The 20,479-nt window shown below is 55.3% G+C and overlaps 1 protein-coding gene across 1 annotated transcript in view; it reads left to right on the top strand.

Annotated features, from left to right (window-relative positions):
• Positions 1-20,182, top strand: part of LOC144488070 (serine/threonine-protein kinase MARK2-like) — a 93,947-nt gene extending 73,765 nt beyond the window's left edge. Inside the window, 10 exon segments of the mRNA XM_078206094.1 lie at positions 3,415-3,651; positions 11,542-11,661; positions 12,244-12,343; positions 12,463-12,575; positions 13,096-13,237; positions 14,814-14,992; positions 15,094-15,194; positions 18,101-18,232; positions 19,919-20,028; positions 20,031-20,182. Of these exon segments, the coding sequence (XP_078062220.1) occupies positions 3,415-3,651; positions 11,542-11,661; positions 12,244-12,343; positions 12,463-12,575; positions 13,096-13,237; positions 14,814-14,992; positions 15,094-15,194; positions 18,101-18,232; positions 19,919-20,028; positions 20,031-20,182 (1,386 nt within the window).
• Positions 20,183-20,479: the final 297 nt, after the last annotated feature.

The raw sequence follows: 20,479 nt of genomic DNA on the forward strand, positions 1-20,479 counted from the left end.
GTGGGGTCCTTAATTATGCTGGCTGCTTTTCCCGAAGCAGCAGGAAGTGTCGACAGAGTCAATGGATGGGAGACTGGTTTGTGTCATGGATTGGGCTACATTCACGACTGTTTGTAGTTTCTTGCGGTCTTGGGCAGAGCAGGAGCCATACCAAGCTGTGATACAACCAGAGAGAAGGCAGTACAGTTCTGGTTAGATCCCATCTGGAGTAACTAGGTTCAGTTCTGGGCCCTGCACCTCAGGAAGGAGATATTGGTCTTGGAGGGAAGAAGCGCAGATTCATAGAATCCCTACAGTGCAGAAGAGGCCATTTGAGCCATCGAGTCTGTATCCACCCTCTGACAGAGCATCTTACCCATGGTGGCACAGTGGTTAGCGCTGCTGCCTCACAGCGCAAGGGACCCGGGTTCAATTCTGGCCTTGGGTCACTCTGCATGGGTTTCCTCCGGGTGCTCCGGTTTCCTCCCACAGTCCAAAAGACGTGCTGGCTAGGGTGCATTGGCCGTGCTAAATTCTGCCTCAGTGTTACCCGAACAGTCGCCAGAGTGTGGCGACTGGTGGATTTTCACAGTAACTTCATTGCAGTGTTAATTAAGCCTACTTGTAAATAAATAAACTTTACCCAGGCCCTATCCCCATCACCCCACACATTTCCCGTGGCTAATCTAGCTAACCAGCACATCTTTGGACACTAAGGGGCAATTTAGCATGTCCAATCCACCTAATCCGCACATCTTCAGACTGTGGGAGGAAACCGGAGGAAACCCACGCAGACACGGGGAGAACGTGCAGACTCCACACAGACAGTGACCCGAGCCGGGAATCGAACCCGGGTCCCTGGCGCTGCGAGGCAGCAGTGCTAACCACTGTGTCACCGTGCCGCCCCGGGTCCCTGGCGCTGTGAGGCAGCAGTGCTAACCTCTGTGCCACCGTGCCGCCCCGGGTCCCTGGCGCTGTGAGGCAGCAGTGCTAACCACTGTGTCACCGTGCCGCCCTGGGTCCCTGGCGCTGTGAAGCAGCAGTGCTAACCTCTGTGCCACCGTGCCGCCCCGGGTCCCTGGCGCTGTGAGGCAGCAGTGCTAACCCACTGTGCTGGATCCCAGGATAATACCGGGGATAGATGGATTACAAAGTTACACCATTTATATCCTGAGTGTGGGAGATTAAAGGGAGATCTCAGCAAGACTTTGCAAATGGTTGAAGGATTTGAGTAGATTGATGAAGAGGAACCCTTTGTCCTGGTGGGAGATTCCAGAGCGGAGGGGCATCGTTTAAAAACTGAGAGCAAGGCTGGTGAGGGGTGACGTCAGGTCACAGGAATTCAGACAAAGGTGAAGTGGAAATCTCTCAAGCATACCGGGCTGAAAGACCTCCCCTTGTTCCTGACGTAGCCACTGCTAAGAAGCTGTTTGTCTGAGACGGCCAGGATGGTGTAGGTTAGGTGGGGGATTAGCGGGGTAAATGTCTGGGGTTACGGGGATAGGATGGGGGGGTGGCTGTGGGCCTGGGTAAGATGCTCTGTCGGGGAGTCACTGCAGTCGAACAGCCTCTTCCTGCGCCGTGGCATTCTGTGATGAACCCCCTGCCTGTAGTAACACTGAAAATAAATGAATGAATCAGGTTTAAAGTTGTTTTGACTGCGGCTGTCGGTAAGGTGGTGATTATAGGTTGGTTTCCCTATGTTTAGACAGCGGGTGGAGTGTGGTGTTTGGTGTTGCAGATGCCTGGACTGGGACAGTCTTCAGCTGCTTTTCCGATCCCTGTGGGCGATTGCCATGGCGGTTAGACTGAGGCGGCTGGGCCCGGGTGATCTCGGCTTCTCCCGATGCCAGTCAGCAGCACAGGGCTGTGGTGGAAACTTGCTGTCAGGGAGCAGAGAGGGGGGGGGGGGGGGGGGCGTTACAGGAAGGGAAGTCTTAATGAAGTCAGCAAGGGGCCTGTTGGGTCGAACGATGGGACAAAAACTGTCAGGAGCAGTGAATTGAACTGATTTATTGTTGGCACATGTATTGGGATACAGTGAAACGTATTGTTTCCTGTGCGCTATACAGACAAAGCATACCGTTCATAGAGTACATAAGGGGAGAAGGAAAGGAGAGAGTGCAGAATGTAGTGTTACAGTCACAGCTAGGGTGTAGAGAAAGATCAACTTAATATAAGGTAGGTCCATTCAAAAGTCTGACGGCAGCAGGGAAGAAGCTGTTCTTGAGTCGGTTGGTACGTGACCTCAGACTTTGGTATCTTTTTCCCAACGGAAGAACAAAGAAAATTCCAGCACAGGAACAGGCCCTTCGGCCCTCCAAGCCTGCACCGACCATGCCGCCCGACAACTAAAACCCCCTATCCTTCGGGGGGGATCCTATCTGTGCTATCTGTGGGCGGCACGGTAGCACAGTGGTTAGCACTGCTGCTTCACAGCTCCAGGGACCTGGGTTCGATTCCCGGCTTGGGTCACTGTCTGTGTGGAGTTTGCACATTCTCCTCGTGTCTGCGTGGGTTTCCTCCGGGTGCTCCGGTTTCCTCCCACAGTCCAAAGATGTGCGGGTTAGGTTGATTGGCCATGCTAAAATTGCCCCTTAGTGTCCTGAGATGCGTAGGTTAGAGGGATTAGTGGGTAAATATGTAGGGATAAGGGGGTAGGGCCTGGGTGGGATTGTGGTCGGTGCAGACTCGATGGGCCAAATGGCCTCTTTCTGCACTGTAGGGTTTCTATGTTTCTATGTTTCTGGGGACCATATCCCTCTATTCCCATCCTATTCATGTATTTGTCAAGACGCCCCTTAAAAGTCACTATCGTATCCGCTTCCACTCCCTCCCCCGGCAACGAGTTCCAGGCACCCAGCACCCTCTGTGTAAAAAAAGAACCTGCCTCATACATCTCCTTTAAGAAGGTGGGAGAGAGAATGTCCGGAGTGCGTGGGGTCCTTGATTATGCTGGCTGCTTTTCCCCGAGGCAGCGGGAAGTGCAGACGGATTCAGTGGCTGCCTTCTCGAAGAGTGTGAGCGAGGGCTATGAGAGGGAGAGCTGTGCACGCGATAGCTTCCCAGGCACTGCAGCTGACAAGGTGGACTCCAGTGGCCTGGCCTGGCCTGGTCCTGAGCTCAGAACTGTGGAGTAACACCAAGCAGTGCGAGGACCTGCCACCAAGTGTGGATTGTTAAATCTGGAGGAAAGGCAGAGGAAGGGTTGTGGCAGCATTCCCCCTGAGCCTCTGATTTAGGCGAGAGTGATGGTGGTGGTCTCTATGAACCTTCAGAAGCACAGGTTGATTGGCAAGGACTGGGCGCTCTCTGTATTACTGTTCTCTACTTCCTTATTGATCACACAAATGCTTTAATCATTTCCAGCTTTGATTTTTTTTTCCTCTGACGGATTTGCTGTAAGTTTTTATACGTGTCCTGTTCCCCATCCAGGCAGAGAACCTGCTGTTAGACGGAGATATGCATATAAAAATAGCGGACTTTGGCTTCAGCAATGAGTTCACACTGGGTAATAAATTAGACACGTTTTGTGGGAGTCCCCCATACGCTGCTCCAGAACTCTTCCAGGGGAAAAAATACGATGGACCAGAAGTGGACGTTTGGAGTCTCGGTGTGATCCTCTACACACTCGTCAGTGGCTCGTTGCCCTTCGACGGGCAGAACTTAAAGGTACTGGAATATACAAATGTACGAATTGAGAGCAGGAAGAGGCCACTCGGGCCCTTTGAGCCTGTTCCGCCATTCAGTAAGAACATGGCTGATTGGAGTGTAACCTCCCGCTTACCCCTGATAACCTGACACCCCCTCGTTCATCCAGAACCTATCCAGTTCTGCCCTGAAAACATGCAAAGACTTTGCTTCCACTGCCTGTCGAGGAAGAATGTTCCAGACACTCTACCCACTGAGAGAAAGCATTTCGCCTCTTCTCTGTTTAAAATGGGTAACCCCTTATTTTTAAACAGTGACCCCCCCCTAGTTCTCGGTTCTCCCACACGAGGAAGCATCCTCTCCACAGCCACCCTGTCAATACCCCCTCAGGGTCTTGCGTTTCAATCAAGTCGCCCCCTTCCTCTCCTAAACTCCAGCAGATGCAAGCCGAGCCTGTCCAATCGTTCCTCATTAGACAATAACCATTTCTGTTGTTAGTCTAAACCTCCTCTGAAATTCTCCTAATACCTTTACATTTCTCCTTGGATAAGGAGACCAGTGTTGTACACAGTACCCTCGATGTGGTCTCACCAACACACTGTACACTGAAACTTAACCTCCCTACTTCTGTATTCAATTACCCTCGCAATAAATGATAACATTCTAAAAACCCGGGGTGGCACAGTGGGTTAGCACTGCTGCCTCACAGCGCCAGGGACCCGGGGCAGCACGGTGACACAGTGGGTTAGCACTGCTGCCTCACAGCGCCAGGGACCCGCGGCAGCACGGTGGGACAGTGGGTTAGCGCTGCTGCCTCACAGCGCCAGGGACCCGCGGCAGCACGGTGGGACAGTGGGTTAGCGCTGCTGCCTCACAGCGCCAGGGACCCGGGGCAGCACGGTGACACAGTGGGTTCACACTGCTGTCTCACAGCGCCAGGGACCCGGGGCAGCACGGTGACACAGTGGGTTAGCACTGCTGCCTCACAGCGCCAGGGACCCGGGGCAGCACGGTGACACAGTGGTTAGCACTGCTGTCTCAGCGCCAGGGACCCGCGGCAGCACGGTGGCACAGTGGTTAGCACTGCTGCCTCACAGCGCCAGGGACCCGGGGCAGCACAGTGGCACAGTGGGTTAGCACTGCTGTGTCAGCGCCAGGGACCCGGGGCAGCACGGTGGGACAGTGGTTAGAACTGCTGCCTCACAGCGCCAGGGACCCGGGGCAGCACGGTGGCACAGTGGTTAGCGCTGCTGCCTCACAGCGCCAGGGACCCGGGGCAGCACGGTGGCACAGTGGTTAGCACTGCTGTGTCAGCGCCAGGGACCCGGGGCAGCACGGTGGCACAGTGGGTTAGCACTGCTGTGTCAGCGCCAGGGACCCGGGGCAGCACGGTGACACAGTGGGTTAGCACTGCTGTGTCAGCGCCAGGGACCCGGGGCAGCACGGTGGGACAGTGGTTAGCACTGCTGTCTCAGCGCCAGGGACCCGGGGCAGCACGGTGGCACAGTGGTTAGCACTGCTGCTTCACAGTGCCAGGGACCCGGGGCAGCACGGTGACACAGTGGGTTAGCACTGCTGCTTCACAGTGCCAGGGACCCGGGGCAGCACGGTGACACAGTGGGTTAGCACTGCTGCCTCACAGCGCCAGGGACCCGGGGCAGCACGGTGACACAGTGGGTTAGCACTGCTGTCTCACAGCGCCAGGGACCCGGGACAGCACGGTGACACAGTGGTTAGCACTGCTGCCTCACAGCGCCAGGGACCCGGGACAGCACGGTGACACAGTGGTTAGCACTGCTGTCTCAGCGCCAGGGACCCGGGGCAGCACGGTGACACAGTGGGTTAGCACTGCTGCTTCACAGTGCCAGGGACCCGGGGCAGCACGGTGGCACAGTGGTTAGCACTGCTGCCTCACAGCGCCAGGGACCCGGGACAGCACGGTGGCACAGTGGTTAGCACTGCTGCCTCACAGCGCCAGGGACCCGGGGCAGCACGGTAGCACAGTGGTTAGCACTGCTGCCTCACAGCGCCAGGGACCCGGGGCAGCACGGTAGCACAGTGGTTAGCACTGCTGCTTCACAGCGCCAGGGACCCGGGGCAGCACGGTGGCACAGTGGTTAGCACTGCTGCCTCACAGTGCCAGGGACCCGGGGCGGCACGGTGGCACAGTGGTTAGCACTGCTGCCTCACAGTGCCAGGGACCCGGGGCGGCACGGTGACACAGTGGTTAGCACTGCTGCTTCACAGCACCAGGGATGTGGGTTCGATTCCCGGCCTTGGGTCACTGTCTGTGTGGAGTCTGCACGTTCTCCCCGTGTCTGCGTGGGTTTCCTCCGGGTGCTCCGGTTTCCTCCCACATTCTGAGAGACGTGCTGGTTAGGGTGCATTGACCCGAACAGGCGCCGGAGTGTGGCGACTCGGGGAATTTCACAGTAACTTCATTGCCTTACTTGTGACTAATAAATAAACTTTACTTCCCTTTTCCTTGCTGTACCTGTATACCAGCCTCTTATGATTCACGCACTCGGGCGCCCAGATCCCTCTACACCTCACCTCACTCAGATAAAAAGCTTGTTCTTTTATTCTTCCTGTCAAAATGGAGAGTTTCACATTTGCCCACATTATACTCCGTTTGCCAGTCCGTTGCCTGCTCACTTAACGTACCTGTGTCTCTTTTTACCTCCTTGTGTCTCTTTTCACAACTGACTTCAACTATCTTTGTATCATCAGCAAATTTACCAAACCACCCCTTTGATCCCTTCACCCAAGTCATTGATATAAATGATGAGACGTTGTGGTCCCAGTGCGGATCCCTGTGGCACACCGCCTGTTTCATACTGACAACCAGAAAGGAACCCATCCGTGGCCACCCTCTGTTTCCTGTTCGCTAACCAACCTTCAGTCCATCTTAAATACCAGCTGTTCCGTAATAACCGTTGATGTGGCACCTTACCAAATGCCTTCCGGACAGGCTGTTGTGAAATGAAAATAGTCTGCAGTGACCTTCACCCTGTTGAGGCTACGACCACAAAACCAAGGCAGTGACAATTAACTTTTATCAGAAACTGGTTAGGTCCCAGCTGGAGTAATGTGTCCACTTCTGGGCCCCCATACTTTAGGAAGGGTGTCCCAACCTGGGAGAGGGCGCGAGAGTGTCTTGCTGTAGAGGGAGCGCAGCGAAGGTTTACCAGGGCTGATTCCTGGGATGGCAGGTCTGTCATATGAGGAGAGACGAAGTCAGTTAGGATTATATTCACTGCAGTTTAGCTTTTTCCCAGGGTGGAAGAATCAATTACTAGGGGGGCACAGGTTTAAGGTGCGAGGGGCAAGGTTTAAAGGAGATGTACGAGGCAAGTTTTTTACACAGAGGGTGGTGGGTGCCTGGAACTCGCTGCCGGGGGAGGGAGTGGAAGCGGATACAATAGTGAGTTTTAAGGGGTGTCTTGACAAATACATGAATAGGATGGGAATAGAGGGATATGGTCCCCGGAAGGGTAGGGGGTTTTAGTTAAGTTGGGCAGCATGGTCAGTGCAGGCTTGGAGGGTCGAAGGGCCTGTTCCTGTGCTGTAATTTTCTTTGTTCTTTGGAAGAGCGAGAGAGGATCTCAGAGAAACTTATAAAATTCACACAGGGTAGATTCAGAAAGAATGTTCCCCATGGTGGGGAATCCAGAACTAGGGGTCATAGTTTGAGGATAAGGGGTAAACCTTTTAGAACTGAGGTGAGGAGAAATTTCTTCACCCAGAGGGTGGTGAATGTGTGGAATTCACTCCCACAGAAAGTAGTTGAGGACAAAACGTTGTGTGATTTCAGGAAGAAATTAGATATTGCTCTTGGGGCGAAAGGGATCGAGGAATATGGGGGGAAGGGGGGGGGGACCAGGATATTGAATTCGATGATCAGCCATGATCAGAATGAATGGAGGAGCAGGCTCGAAGGGCCGAATGGCCTCCTCCTGCTTCTAGGTTCTGAGTGATTGACTAGAATTGTGTCAGGAATGAGGGAGTTGAGTTTATTCTTGTTGAAGCAGAGGAGGTTAGTGTGATAAAACACTGCTGCTGCTGGGAATCGGAAATAAAAAAACCCATTCCTCCTCTTGTTTGAAGTTACCTTGCAATTTGATCAGTGTCTCCAGATCAGCAGTGGGTTTTGATAGGGTGAGCAAGAACAGCCAGGAGACGGAGGGGAGAGGAGATTGTTTTCTTTAACACAGCCAGTTGTCGTGATCTGGAAGGTGCTGCCTGAAAGTGGCAGTGGATTCGATAGGAACTTTCAGGAAGGGGAATTGGATTAACTCTCGAAAAGGAGAAAGGTACAGGCGAGAGTGTTGGGATCAGCAGAGGATGGGTTGTACAACTTCCTTCACTGCTGTGTCACCTTATAACTCTGCAAGAGCCCATTGAACCAAACACCCACCCCCTCGTCAACCAAACACCCACCCCCTCGTCACCCAAACAATGTGTCCCTGCCCTTTCAATAAATACACATCCTGAAACACAGACCTCCCGGCAAACCCTGATAGACCTGAAAGTCTGGTTTAGCTGACACCCCAGCTGTGCCGGCGCTTTGAGGTGACTGCGCACTGCTTCCAGAGAGAGGGTGGAGAGTTGTACAGCACCAGTTCTCCTGGCACGCACCCCGCCACGGCCTGGTCCCACAGCAGAGCTAACTGTTCCAGCCCAGCCCCATGATCTGGAACTTGCTCCCAGGGGAAGTGGGAGCAAGCCCCACATTTTCCCCACTCCCCATGGGAGCGAGTCCCACATTCTCCCCATTCCCTGCAGGAGCGAGTCCCACATTCTCCCCATTCCCTGCGGGAGCGAGTCCCACATTCTCCCCATTCCCTGCGGGAGCGAGTCCCACATTCTCCCCACGGGAGCGAGTCCCACATTCTCCCCATTCCCTGCGGGAGCGAGTCCCACATTCTCCCCACGGGAACGAGTCCCACATTCTCCCCATTCCCTGCGGGAGCGAGTCCCACATTCTCTCCCACTCCCCGTGGGAGCGAGTCCCACATTCTCCCCACTCCCCGCAGGAGCAAGTCCCACATTCTCCCCATTCCCTGCGGGAGCGAGTCCCACATTCTCCCCCACTCCCCACGGGAGCGAGTCCCACATTCTCCCCCGCGGGAGCGAGTCCCACATTCTCCCCCACTCCCCACGGGAGCGAGTCCCACATTCTCCCCCGTGGGAGCGAGTCCCACATTCTCCCCACTCCCCGCAGGAGCAAGTCCCACATTCTCCCCATTCCCTGCGGGAGCGAGTCCCACATTCTCCCCCGCGGGAGCCGAGTCCCACATTCTCCCCATTCCCTGCGGGAGCGAGTCCCACATTCTCCCCATTCCCTGCGGGAGCGAGTCCCACATTCTCCCCCACTCCCCACGGGAGCGAGTCCCACATTCTCCCCCGCGGGAGCGAGTCCCACATTCTCCCCATTCCCTGCGGGATCGAGTCCCACATTCTCCCCCACTCCCCGCAGGAGCAAGTCCCACATTCTCCCCATTCCCTGCGGGAGCGAGTCCCACATTCTCCCCCACTCCCCACGGGAGCGAGTCCCACATTCTCCCCCGCGGGAGCGAGTCCCACATTCTCCCCCACTCCCCACGGGAGCGAGTCCCACATTCTCCCCCGCGGGAGCGAGTCCCACATTCTCCCCCACTCCCCACGGGAGCGAGTCCCACATTCTCCCCCGCGGGAGCGAGTCCCACATTCTCCCCCACTCCCCACGGGAGCGAGTCCCACATTCTCCCCCGCGGGAGCGAGTCCCACATTCTCCCCCACTCCCCACGGGAGCGAGTCCCACATTCTCCCCCGCGGGAGCGAGTCCCACATTCTCCCCCACTCCCCACGGGAGCGAGTCCCACATTCTCCCCCGCGGGAGCGAGTCCCACATTCTCCCCCACTCCCCACGGGAGCGAGTCCCACATTCTCCCCCGCGGGAGCGAGTCCCACATTCTCCCCCACTCCCCACGGGAGTGAGTCCCACATTCTCCCCCACTCCCCACGGGAGCGAGTCCCACATTCTCCCCCACTCCCCGCAGGAGTGAGTCCCACATTCTCCCCCACTCCCCACGGGAGCGAGTCCCACTCCCCGCAGGAGTGAGTCCCACATTCTGCCCTGTAATCTTTGATTTGGAGCTGCAGTCCTCAGTCTCATCCCTCCCTCCCAGCTCCCTAATTGAGTTCCCAGGCAGAAGGGACAGTTTTCTACATTGATGTGACCAATCTCTGCGTGGGTCATGACTCCCTCAGTGTCAATCATAGAATCCCTACAGTGCTGAACGAGGCCACTCGACCCATTAAAAAAAACTCATGGGACATGGGTGTCGCTGGCTGGCCAGATTTATTGCCCATCCCTAGTTGCCCCTTGGAGGGCAGTTGAGAGTCAACCACATTGCTGTGGCTCTGAAGTCACATGTAGACCAGACCGGGTAAGGACATTAGTGACCCAGATGGGTTTTTCCGACAATGGGTCATCAGTAGATTCTTAATTCCAGATATTTTTTATTGAATTCAAGTTCCACCATCTGCCGTGGCGGGATTCGAACCCGGGTCCCCCAGAACATTAGCTGAGTTTCTGGATTAATAGTCTAACGATAATACCACGAGGCCGTCGCCTGCCCTGATTGAGTCTGCAGCGACTCTCTGCCAGAGTATCTTACCCCTCAAGTTGTCCTCTCCCCCTGATCTCCCTAACCTACACATCTTGGGACACTAAGGGTCAATTTAACGTGGCCAATCCACCCAACCTGCACATCTTTGTGGAGTGTGGGAGGAAACCGGAGCACCCGGAGGAAACCCACGCAGACACGGGGAGAATGTGCAGGTGACAGTGACCCAAGGCCGGGAATCGAACCCGGGTTCCTGGCGCTGTGAGGCAGCAGCGCTAACCACTGTGCCACCGTGCCACCTGAAGTTTAATCCCTTGCTGTTCTGTGATCACACGCCCACGGGGAGAAAGGTAAATGGTTGTATTTATGTAGGAACTTCCATATCCCTCAGGACACCCGAGACACTTCCCAAACAACCAGTCACATTTCACCTGCAGTGACCTGCCAACTGGGTCAACACAGCAGATAATAATACACAGCAAGATCCCACAAGCAACAAGTCTGGCATTTGATCAGTTATTCAGTTCCTGTTGGTGTTGGTTAAGGGAGGAATTTGGTTAGGGCATGGGGGAAGACATGGATCTACACTTCAGTGAATAGTTCAGCCATTAGAAGGACAATTGCAGCTTAATTTCCTTGGCCTGGTGTTATATCGGTGTAAAGGGTCCAGAGGAGGTTCGCGAGAATGATCCCTGGAATGAAGAGCTTGTCGTATGAGGAACGGTTGAGGACTCTGGGTCTGTACTCGTTGGAGTTTAGAAGGATGAGGGGGGGATCTTATTGAAACTTACAGAATACTGCGAGGCCTGGATAGAGTGGACGTGGAGAGGATGTTTCCACTGGTAGGAAAAACTAGAACCAGAGGCACAACCTCAGGCTAAAGGGACAATCCTTTAAAACAGAGATGAGGAGGAATTTCTTCAGCCAGAGGGTGGTGAATCTGTGGAACACTTTGCCGCAGAAGGCTGTGGAGGCCGGGTCATTGAGTGTCTTTAAGACAGAGATAGATAGGTTCTTGATTAATAAGGGGATCAGGGGTTATGGGGAAAAGGCAGGAGAATGGGGATGAGAAAAATATCAGCCATGATTGAATGGCGGAGCAGACTCGATGGGCCGAGTGGCCTCATTCTGCTCCTATGTTTTATGGTCTAAAGTGGTGCGTTTGCTGTGTAAGATACTTCACTCTTCACCAATACGCTGCCTCCCGGTGCTGAATTTGGGGATGAAGGGGAAAAGTCAGGTGCATGTTGAAGCCGCACTTGTTTTCAACGGGTTTTCCCAATCTTTGTCTTTCCGTCAGGAACTCCGAGAAAGAGTACTGCGAGGGAAGTACCGCATTCCCTTCTACATGTCCACAGACTGTGAAAACTTACTGAAGAAATTCCTGGTACTAAACCCTGCCAAGCGAGGCAGCTTAGAGGTGAGTCTGAGAGAGACGCCTGTGCTGTGCTGTGTCACGCCGGTCAGGATTTAATCTCACTGAGAGTTACAATGTGGGAAAGTGTAAATCTCCACAGCAGCAGAGAGTGGCTGCCTCACTCTGACAGCCAGCGTCCGTATCCGGGGCTGACATCCCCTCTCCCCCACACACACACACACACACACACACACACACATGCACACACACACACACACACACACACACACACACACACACACACACACACATGCAACACACACACACACATGCACACAATTCCCAGCTCGGGCTGTGGCCAAACGATCAAATGAGACACCCATGGCCACTCTCCCCTTCCTGCGGCTCCTGACCCCACACCAGTCTGAGTGTCTCAGCCTCATTCATGGATGCACAGAGGATACTGGGCAGTCTGTTCTTGGGATCTTGCTGTGCGTGAATCCACCGCTATGTTTGGTCCCTTACAACAGTGATCACCCGTCAAAAATGCTTCATTGGCTGTGAAAAGCGCTTGGGAAAAGTCCTGCGCCGATACACTTCTTCCTTGCTTTGTTGAGACTGACTCCCCAATGTTCTTTTGTTCAGCAAATAATGAAAGATCGCTGGATGAACGTTGGTTATGAAGATGATGAACTGAAACCCTACACAGACCCTGAGCCAGATTACAAAGATCCCAGGAGAACAGGTCAGTACCCGCTCAGCTATCCATTCCCATCTTCCTTGGGGTTCTCTGTCCTTTAGATTTTAGTAAGAAGTCTCACAACACCAGGTTTTTAACCAGTGAATTTGATGCTCCTTCTGCAGAGCTCATGGTGAATATGGGATATTCGCGAGAGGAAATCACAGAATCGTTGGTGAACCAGAAATATAATGAAGTCATGGCAACGTATCTGCTACTGGGCTGGAAGACCTCTGAGGTAACGCGGTGCCGAGAATGACATGATAACAGCTGATCCCAGAACTCCCACCGCACTCGCTCTCCCCAGTGACACCTCCCGCACACACATTGCCTGGGCTCCCAATCCCCAGCTCCCCGCCCCCCCCCCCCTCCCAAATCCACAGCCTTGTTCCCAATTCCCTCTCCCACACGCACCCTACTGGGATCCCAATCCCCAGCTCCCTCCCCAATCCACAGCCTTGTTCCCAGTTCCCTGTCCCCCACACCCTCTGCCTGGGCTCCCAATCTCCAGCTCCCTCCCCAATCCACAGCCTTGTTCCCAGTTCCCTGTCCCCCACACCCCCTGCCTGGGTTCCACAATCCACTCTCCCTAAATTTATTCCTGCTGTCCCACATGTACACATTCCCCACACAGGCAATATTCTGGTTACACCGTGCCGTCAGCATTAGGATCTGGTTACACCGTGCTGTGGGTGTTGTTTTAAACCACTCTGTCCTATCCCGTGTATAGGAATGATTGTCTTGTCTTTTGTCTGCAGTTAGACGGTGATTCTCTATCGAGCAGTAACCTCTGCCTGAAGCCACGCTCCGACCACACCAACAGTAACGCACAGTCACCCTCTAACAAGGTACAGCGAAGTGTCTCAGCCAGTCAGCGAACACGACGACCCAGTGACCAAGGTACATTTAGAAACTTGCTTTCCCTGTCTAACTGTGGGTCTGCTGGGATGGGGGAGGCCTCAGGACAGACGGCAGGTTCCTCTGCCCCAGTATCGTGGCTGTGTCCAACCCCTATCACCCCGTCTCAGCATTGATCTGAACAGTTCAACATTCTACCACCTGGTGGAGAGGGAGCTTTACTCTGTATCTAACACCGTGCTGTACCTGTCCTGGGAGTGTTTGATGGGGACAGTGTAGAGGGGGCTTTACTCTGTATCTGACCCCGTGCTGTACCTGTCCTGGGAGTGTTTGATGGTGTGGAGATGCCGGCGTTGGACTGGGGTGAACACAGTAAGAAGTCTCACAACATCAGGTTAAAGTCCAACAGGTTTATTTGGTAGCAAATACCATAAGCTTTCGGAGCGCTGCTCCTTCGTCAGATGGAGTGGACTGGAGCAGGAGGAGTGTCCTGGGAGTGTTTGATGGGGACAATGTAGAGGGAGCTTTACTCTGTATCTAACCCCGTGCTGTACCTGTCCTGGGAGTGTTTGTTGGGGACAGTGTAGAGGGAGCTTTACTCTGTATCTAACCCTGTGCTGTACCTGTCCTGGGAGTGTTTGATGGAGGACAGTGTAGAGGGAGCTTTACTCTGTATCTAACCCCACGATGTTCAAGGATTTCTTGAACTGAGGAAGGGTTTGAACTCAGTCTGTGGGAAGTAGGATGCAGAAAGAAGCCATTTCTTCTCTCGAGTATTGTTGACCCTAACATAATGGTGGGACTGATGTATGAGGAGAGATTGACGAGGTTAGGATTGTTTTTACTGGAGTTCAGACGAATGAGGGGGGATCTCACAGAGACTTATAAAATTCTAACAGGACTAGACAGGGTAGATGCAGGGAGGATGTCCCCGATGGTGGGGGGAGTCCAGAACCAGGGTCACAGTCTGAGGATTCAGGGTAGACCATTTAGGACGGAGGTGAGGAGACATTTCTTCACCCAGAGAGTGGTGAGTCTGTGGAATTCATTACCACAGGAAGTAGTTGATGCCAAAACACTGAATGTATTCAAGAGGCGGCTGGATATAGCACTTGGGGCGAACGGGGTCAAAGGTTATGGGGAGAAAGCAGGATTAGGCTGTTGAGTTGGATGATCTTTAGGGTGGCACGGTGTGTGGGCGGCACGGTGTGTGGGCGGCACGGTAGCACAGTGGTTAGCACTGCTGCTTCACAGCGCCAGGGACCTGGGTTCGATTCCTGGCTTGGGTCACTGTCTGTGTGGAGTTTGCACATTCTCCTCGTGTCTGCGTGGGTTTCCCCCCACAGTCCAAAGATGTGCGGGTTAGGTTGATTGGCCATGCTAAGATTACCCCTTAGTGTCCTGAGATGCGTAGGTTAGAGGGATTAGTGGGTAAATATGTAGGGACATGGGGGTCGGGCCTGGGTGGGATTGTGGTTGGTGCAGACTCGAAGGGCCGAATGGCCTCCTCCTGCTCCTATCTTCTATGTTTCTATGAGACTGATTCTTTGTCCCCGGGTGAGGTTTATTGATATTCCCTCTGTCCTCTCGCTCACCGCTGGTTTACCTTTGTCTCCAGCTGGTCCCACCAACCCCAGCACCAACTCGTATTCCAAAAGGAACCAGGCAAACAGCACTGACTCTAAGCACCAGGAGGAGGAGAAGGACGGTTCCCGTCGCTCCAACAGTAATGTGAAGTCGCCAGCAAGTCCACACACTGCCTCAGAGAGGAAGAAGTCCAGCACACCATCCACTGTGGTGAGTGTGGCTGTGGGGAACAGTCTGTGGCCGCGGCCTCTCGCTGGAACCTCCTGCTCCTGGAAAGTGAGTAATCTCTCTGTGTTCTTACCCCCTCACAGAACAGCGCCCTGCCCAGCACGGCGAGCCGAGGCCGGAACTCCCCAGTGGTGGATCGGGCCGTCACAGGACAACAGGGTAGCGTACAGAACGGGAAAGACAGGTAACTGCATGGCCATCGCCCTCTGCGTCTCGCCCACACCACCGTGTGGGAACTGCCCTCACTCTGACACACATTCCCCCGTGTCCGCTGGGCCCATCGCCGGGCTGGGGGGGGGGGGTGCCTCTGTCAGCCTGGACAAGTCTCGGTGCTCCCAGCACAGGAATGCATTCAGAAGGACTGGGAAAGGATGCAGTCTGGTTTTCCTCGGGGAGTTTGCAGGGAGGGTGCGGAGCCCGGAGAGACACCAGGGCCCCTGTCACTGGATCCCAGAGAGATATCAGGGCCCCTGTCACTGGATCCCAGAGAGATATCAGGGCCCCTGTCACTGGATCCCAGAGAGATATCGGGGCCCCTGTCACTGGATCCCAGAGAGATATCAGGGCCCCTGTCACTGGATCCCAGAGAGATATCAGGGCCCCTGTCACTGGATCCCAGAGAGATATCAGGGCTCCCGTCACTGGATCCCAGAGAGATATCAGGGCCCCTGTCACTGGATCCCAGAGAGATATCAGGGCCTCTGTCACTGGATCCCAGAGAGATATCAGGGCCCCTGTCACTGGATCCCAGAGAGATATCAGGGCCCCTGTCACTGGATCCCAGAGAGATATCAGGGCCCCTGTCACTGGATCCCAGAGAGATATCGGGGCCCCTGCCACTGGATCCCAGAGAGATATCAGGGCCCCTGTCACTGGATCCCAGAGAGATATCAGGGCCCCTGTCACTGGATCCCAGAGAGATATCGGGGCCCCTGCCACTGGATCCCAGAGAGATATCGGCTCCCGTCACTGGATCCCAGAGAGATATCGGGGCCCCTGTCACTGGATCCCAGGGAGATATCAGGGGCCCCTGTCACTGGATCCCAGAGAGATATCAGGGCCCCTGTCACTGGATCCCAGAGAGATATCGGGGCCCCTTCCACTGGATCCCAGAGAGATATCGGCTCCCGTCACTGGATCCCAGAGAGATATCGGGGCCCCTGTCACTGGATCCCAGGGAGATATCAGGGGCCCCTGTCACTGGATCCCAGAGAGATATCAGGGCTCCCGTCACTGGATCCCAGAGAGATGATGTGGAGATGCCGGCGTTGGACTGGGGTAAACACAGTAAGAAGTTTAACAACACCAGGTTAAAGTCCAACAGGTTTATTTGGTAGCAAAAGCCACACAAGCTTTCGGAGCTCCAAGCCCCTTCTTCAGGTGAGTGGGAATTCTGTTCACAAACAAAGCTTATAAAGACACAAACTCAATTTACATGAATAATGGTTGGAATGCGAATACTTACAGCTAATCAAGTCTTTAAGAAACAAAACAATGTGAGTGGAGAGAGCATCAAGACAGGCTAAAAAGATGTGTATTGTCTCCAGACAAGACAGCCAGTGAAACTCTGCAGGTCCATGCAACTGTGGGGGTTACAAATAGTGTGACATGAACCCAATATCCCGGTTGAGGCCGTCCTTGTGTGTGTGGAACTTGGCTATCAGTTTCTGCTCAGCGACTCTGCGCCGTCGTGTGTCGCGAAGGCCGCCTTGGAGAACGCTTACCCGAAGATCAGAGGCCGAATGCCCGGGATGTCCCGAGGCATGGTACATTGGGGAAACTATGCAGACGCTGCGACAACGGATGAATGAACACCGCTCGACAATCACCGGGCAAGACTGTTCTCTTCCTGTTGGGGAGCACTTCAGCGGTCACGGGCATTCGGCCTCTGATATTCGGGTAAGCGTTCTCCAAGGCGGCCTTCGCGACACACGACAGCGCAGAGTCGCTGAGCAGAAACTGATAGCCAAGTTCCGCACACACGAGGACGGCCTCAACCGGGATATTGGGTTCATGTCACACTATTTGTAACTCCCACAGTTGCGTGGACCTGCAGAGTTTCACTGGCTGTCTTGTCTGGAGACAATACACATCTTTTTAGCCTGTCTTGATGCTCTCTCTACTTACGTTGTTTTGTTTCTTAAAGACTTGATTAGTCGTAAGTATTCGCATTCCAACCATTATTCATGTAAATTGAGTCTGTGTCTTTATAAGCTCTGTTTGTGAACAGAATTCCCACTCACCTGAAGAAGGGGCTTGGAGCTCCGAAAACTTGTGTGGCTTTTGCTACCAAATAAACCTGTTGGACTTTAACCTGGTGTTGTTAAACTTCCCAGAGAGATATCAGGGCCCCTGTCACTGGATCCCAGAGAGATATCAGGGCTCCCGTCACTGGATCCCAGAGAGATATCAGGGCCCCTGCCACTGGATCCCAGAGAGATATCAGCGCCCCTGCCACTGGCTCCCAGAGAGATATCAGCGCCCCTGCCACTGGCTCCCAGAGAGATATCAGGGCTCCTGTCACTGGATCCCAGAGACACACCAGTGCCCCTGTCACTGGGACTCTGCTCTGTGTGGTCGCTGCCATTGTTGAGGTGATGCGGTGACCAGTTTACACTCAGTCAGCTCGGTAGGATCATGAACTGGCCTCGTTCAGCAACAGAGAAGGGGAGGGAGGGGGGGCGGACAGGGGAGGGGGTGTGTGTGTCAGCCACAGAGGGGCCGGGGGAGGGTTGGTTTCGGGGACAGAGTGGGGAGTTGGGGGGTGAAGAGGAGGGTGTCCGGCATGGCTGGTTTGGGGGGGGTGGGTTTCAGGGACAGAGGGTGGTGTGGGGTGGGGGGGGGGGGGGCGGTTTCGGGGACAGAGGGGGAGTCGGCGGGGGTGGTGGGTTTCGGGGGCAGAGGGTGGTGTTGGAGGGGGTGGGGGGTTTCGGGGGCAGAGCGGGGTGTTGGAGGGGGTTTCGGGTGCAGAGAGGGGGGGTCAGAGTGGCGAGGGGGGATTTTGGGCGTGGCTGGGTGGGGGAAGACTGAATGGGTTTGCGTTACTGTGGGCGCTAATAGAACTCATGCCAGTCCTTTTTGCCCCTCCAGTTCATCGACTCAGAGCTCCAGGCTATCGTCCATGTCCGTGACCTCAGCAAGAACACGGCATACCAAATCCATGTCCACCTCTGTTCATCCATCCAAAGCCGCAGGGACAAACAACGACACTCAGCGTCCAAGGCAAGCTTTACGGGGCCACAGCCTCTTTCGCTCGGGTTCTGGGGCTGGGAGATAGGGTTGGGCATCCCCTCTGAAACAATGCTGCAAACGCAGACTGCCTCACGCCGCAACCTCCGGGAGCCGGCGGAGTTCCCATCCCTACGGTGCCGCGGATACCCTGCACCCAGAGTCAGGAGCAGGCACTAGGATCCAGAGGCAGCTTTCCCTGCGCTGCCTGTGCAGTGGGCGGGGCAGGCGCTGTGGAGGGGGAAGCCCTGGCCACATGAATAATGCAAACATTATCCCCGGGGTGCGGGGGGGGGAGCCTGGGCTGCAGGATCCAGCTCTCTGAAACATGTCTGCAGTGCAGAGCGAGGATTAGTATTCACAGTCAGTGCTACAGTGCAGCAGACTAACAGGGAAATGGGAGGCCCTGAGGTCAGAGCTAAATCAGCAAGCTTGGCATGGCTGTCACTGCCTGGCGAAGGGCACTCATTCCCTCTCACCAGGCTCTCTCTCTCTCTCTCTCTCTCTCAGGCATCCCCGAGTGCCTCAGGTTTGGTTTTACAAAGGAAACCACGCGAGCTGTTTTCTGCTCAGCAAGATCCTATAGGCAGCAGGGAAATGACTGAACAGGTTTCAGTTGTGACTGGTTCAGGTGTGTTCTCCCTGATGTTTAAAGCAGAGCTCGGTGCAACTCCCCGCTCCATGGTAGCGGGACCCTTTACACCCACCTGACACTTGGCAGGACATAGTAGCTCTGACAGTGCAGCACTCCCTCAGTACTGACCCTCTGACAGTGCAGCACTCCCTCAGTACTGACCCTCTGACAGTGCGGCACTCCCTCAGCACTGACCCTCTGACAGTGCAGCGCTCCCTCAGTACTGACCCTCTGACAGTGCGGCACTCCCTCAGCACCATTTTCCCACATCGTGACGCTCCCTCAGCACTGACCCTCTGGCAGTGTGGCACTCCCTCAGTACTGACCCTCTGACAGTGCAGCACTCTCTCAGCACTGACCCTCTGACAGTGTGGCACTCCCTCAGCACTGACCCTCTGACAGTGCAGCACTCCCTCAGCACTGACCCTCTGACAGTGCAGCACTCCCTCAGCACTGACCCTCTGACAGTGCAGCACTCCCTCAGCACTGACCCTCTGACAGTGCGACGCTCCCTCAGCACTGACCCTCTGACAGTGCGGCGCTCCCTCAGCACTGACCCTCTGACAGTGCAGCACTCCCTCAGCACTGACCCTCTGACAGTGCAGCACTCACTCAGCACTGACCCTCTGACAGTGCGGCACTCCCTCAGCACTGACCCTCTGACAGTGCAGCGCTCCCTCAGCACTGACCCTCTGACAGTGCGGCACTCCCTCAGTACTGACCCTCTGACAGTGCGGCACTCCCTCAGTACTGACCCTCTGACAGTGCGGCACTCCCTCAGCACTGACCCTCTGACAGTGCGGCACTCCCTCAGCACTGACCCTCTGACAGTGCGGCACTCCCTCAGCACTGACCCTCTGACAGTGCGGCACTCCCTCAGTACTGACCCTCTGACAGTGCAGTGCTCCCTCAGCACTGACCCTTTGCTGTCAGTGCTCAGTGCAGTTGGCAGTGTTGGTGGCTCTGGGGGATGGAGTGGGGATTTACCCCCCCCCTCTCCCCCCCGGTGTGGCGGCTCCTTGCTGAACGTTCTGTTCTCCCCACAGCACTGCTCCCCAGCGGATCCCAGTCACCTCCCCCCTTGCTCACAACATCAGCAGCGCAGCCACCGAACACAGCAACTTCCCAGGGGCGTGGGCAAGCCGCCGCACCATCGACGGGGACAACTCCGCCAGTTCCGTGATCAACAGAACACCGCCTTCATCGGTCCCCCTGCCTCCCCCACGCTGTCGCACGGCAACAGCCAGACCCGCAGAGGCGCCTCCGGCAGTATCTTCAGCAAGTTCACTTCCAAGTTTGTGCGCAGGTAAGAGACTGTCTGTTATGTCTGCTCCGCCGGGAACTCCCCTCACAGCCCGGGGTCCTGGAGGCTGAGGAGGGGAATCTCCCATAAACACCTGCGGGGGGGGAGATATCGCTGGGGTGGAGCGGGGGGAGATATCGCTGGGGTGGAGCGGGGGGAGATATCGCTGGGGTGGAGCGGGGGGAGATATCGCTGGGGTAGAGAGGGGCGGAGAGATATCGCTGGGTGGAGGGGGGGGGAGATATCGCTGGGGTGGAGCGGGGGGGGAGATATCGCTGGGGGTGGAGCGGGGGGAGATATCGCT

The sequence above is a fragment of the Mustelus asterias genome, unplaced genomic scaffold (assembly GCF_964213995.1).
Source record: "Mustelus asterias unplaced genomic scaffold, sMusAst1.hap1.1 HAP1_SCAFFOLD_1265, whole genome shotgun sequence".
NCBI classification, from domain to species: Eukaryota; Metazoa; Chordata; class Chondrichthyes; order Carcharhiniformes; family Triakidae; genus Mustelus; species Mustelus asterias.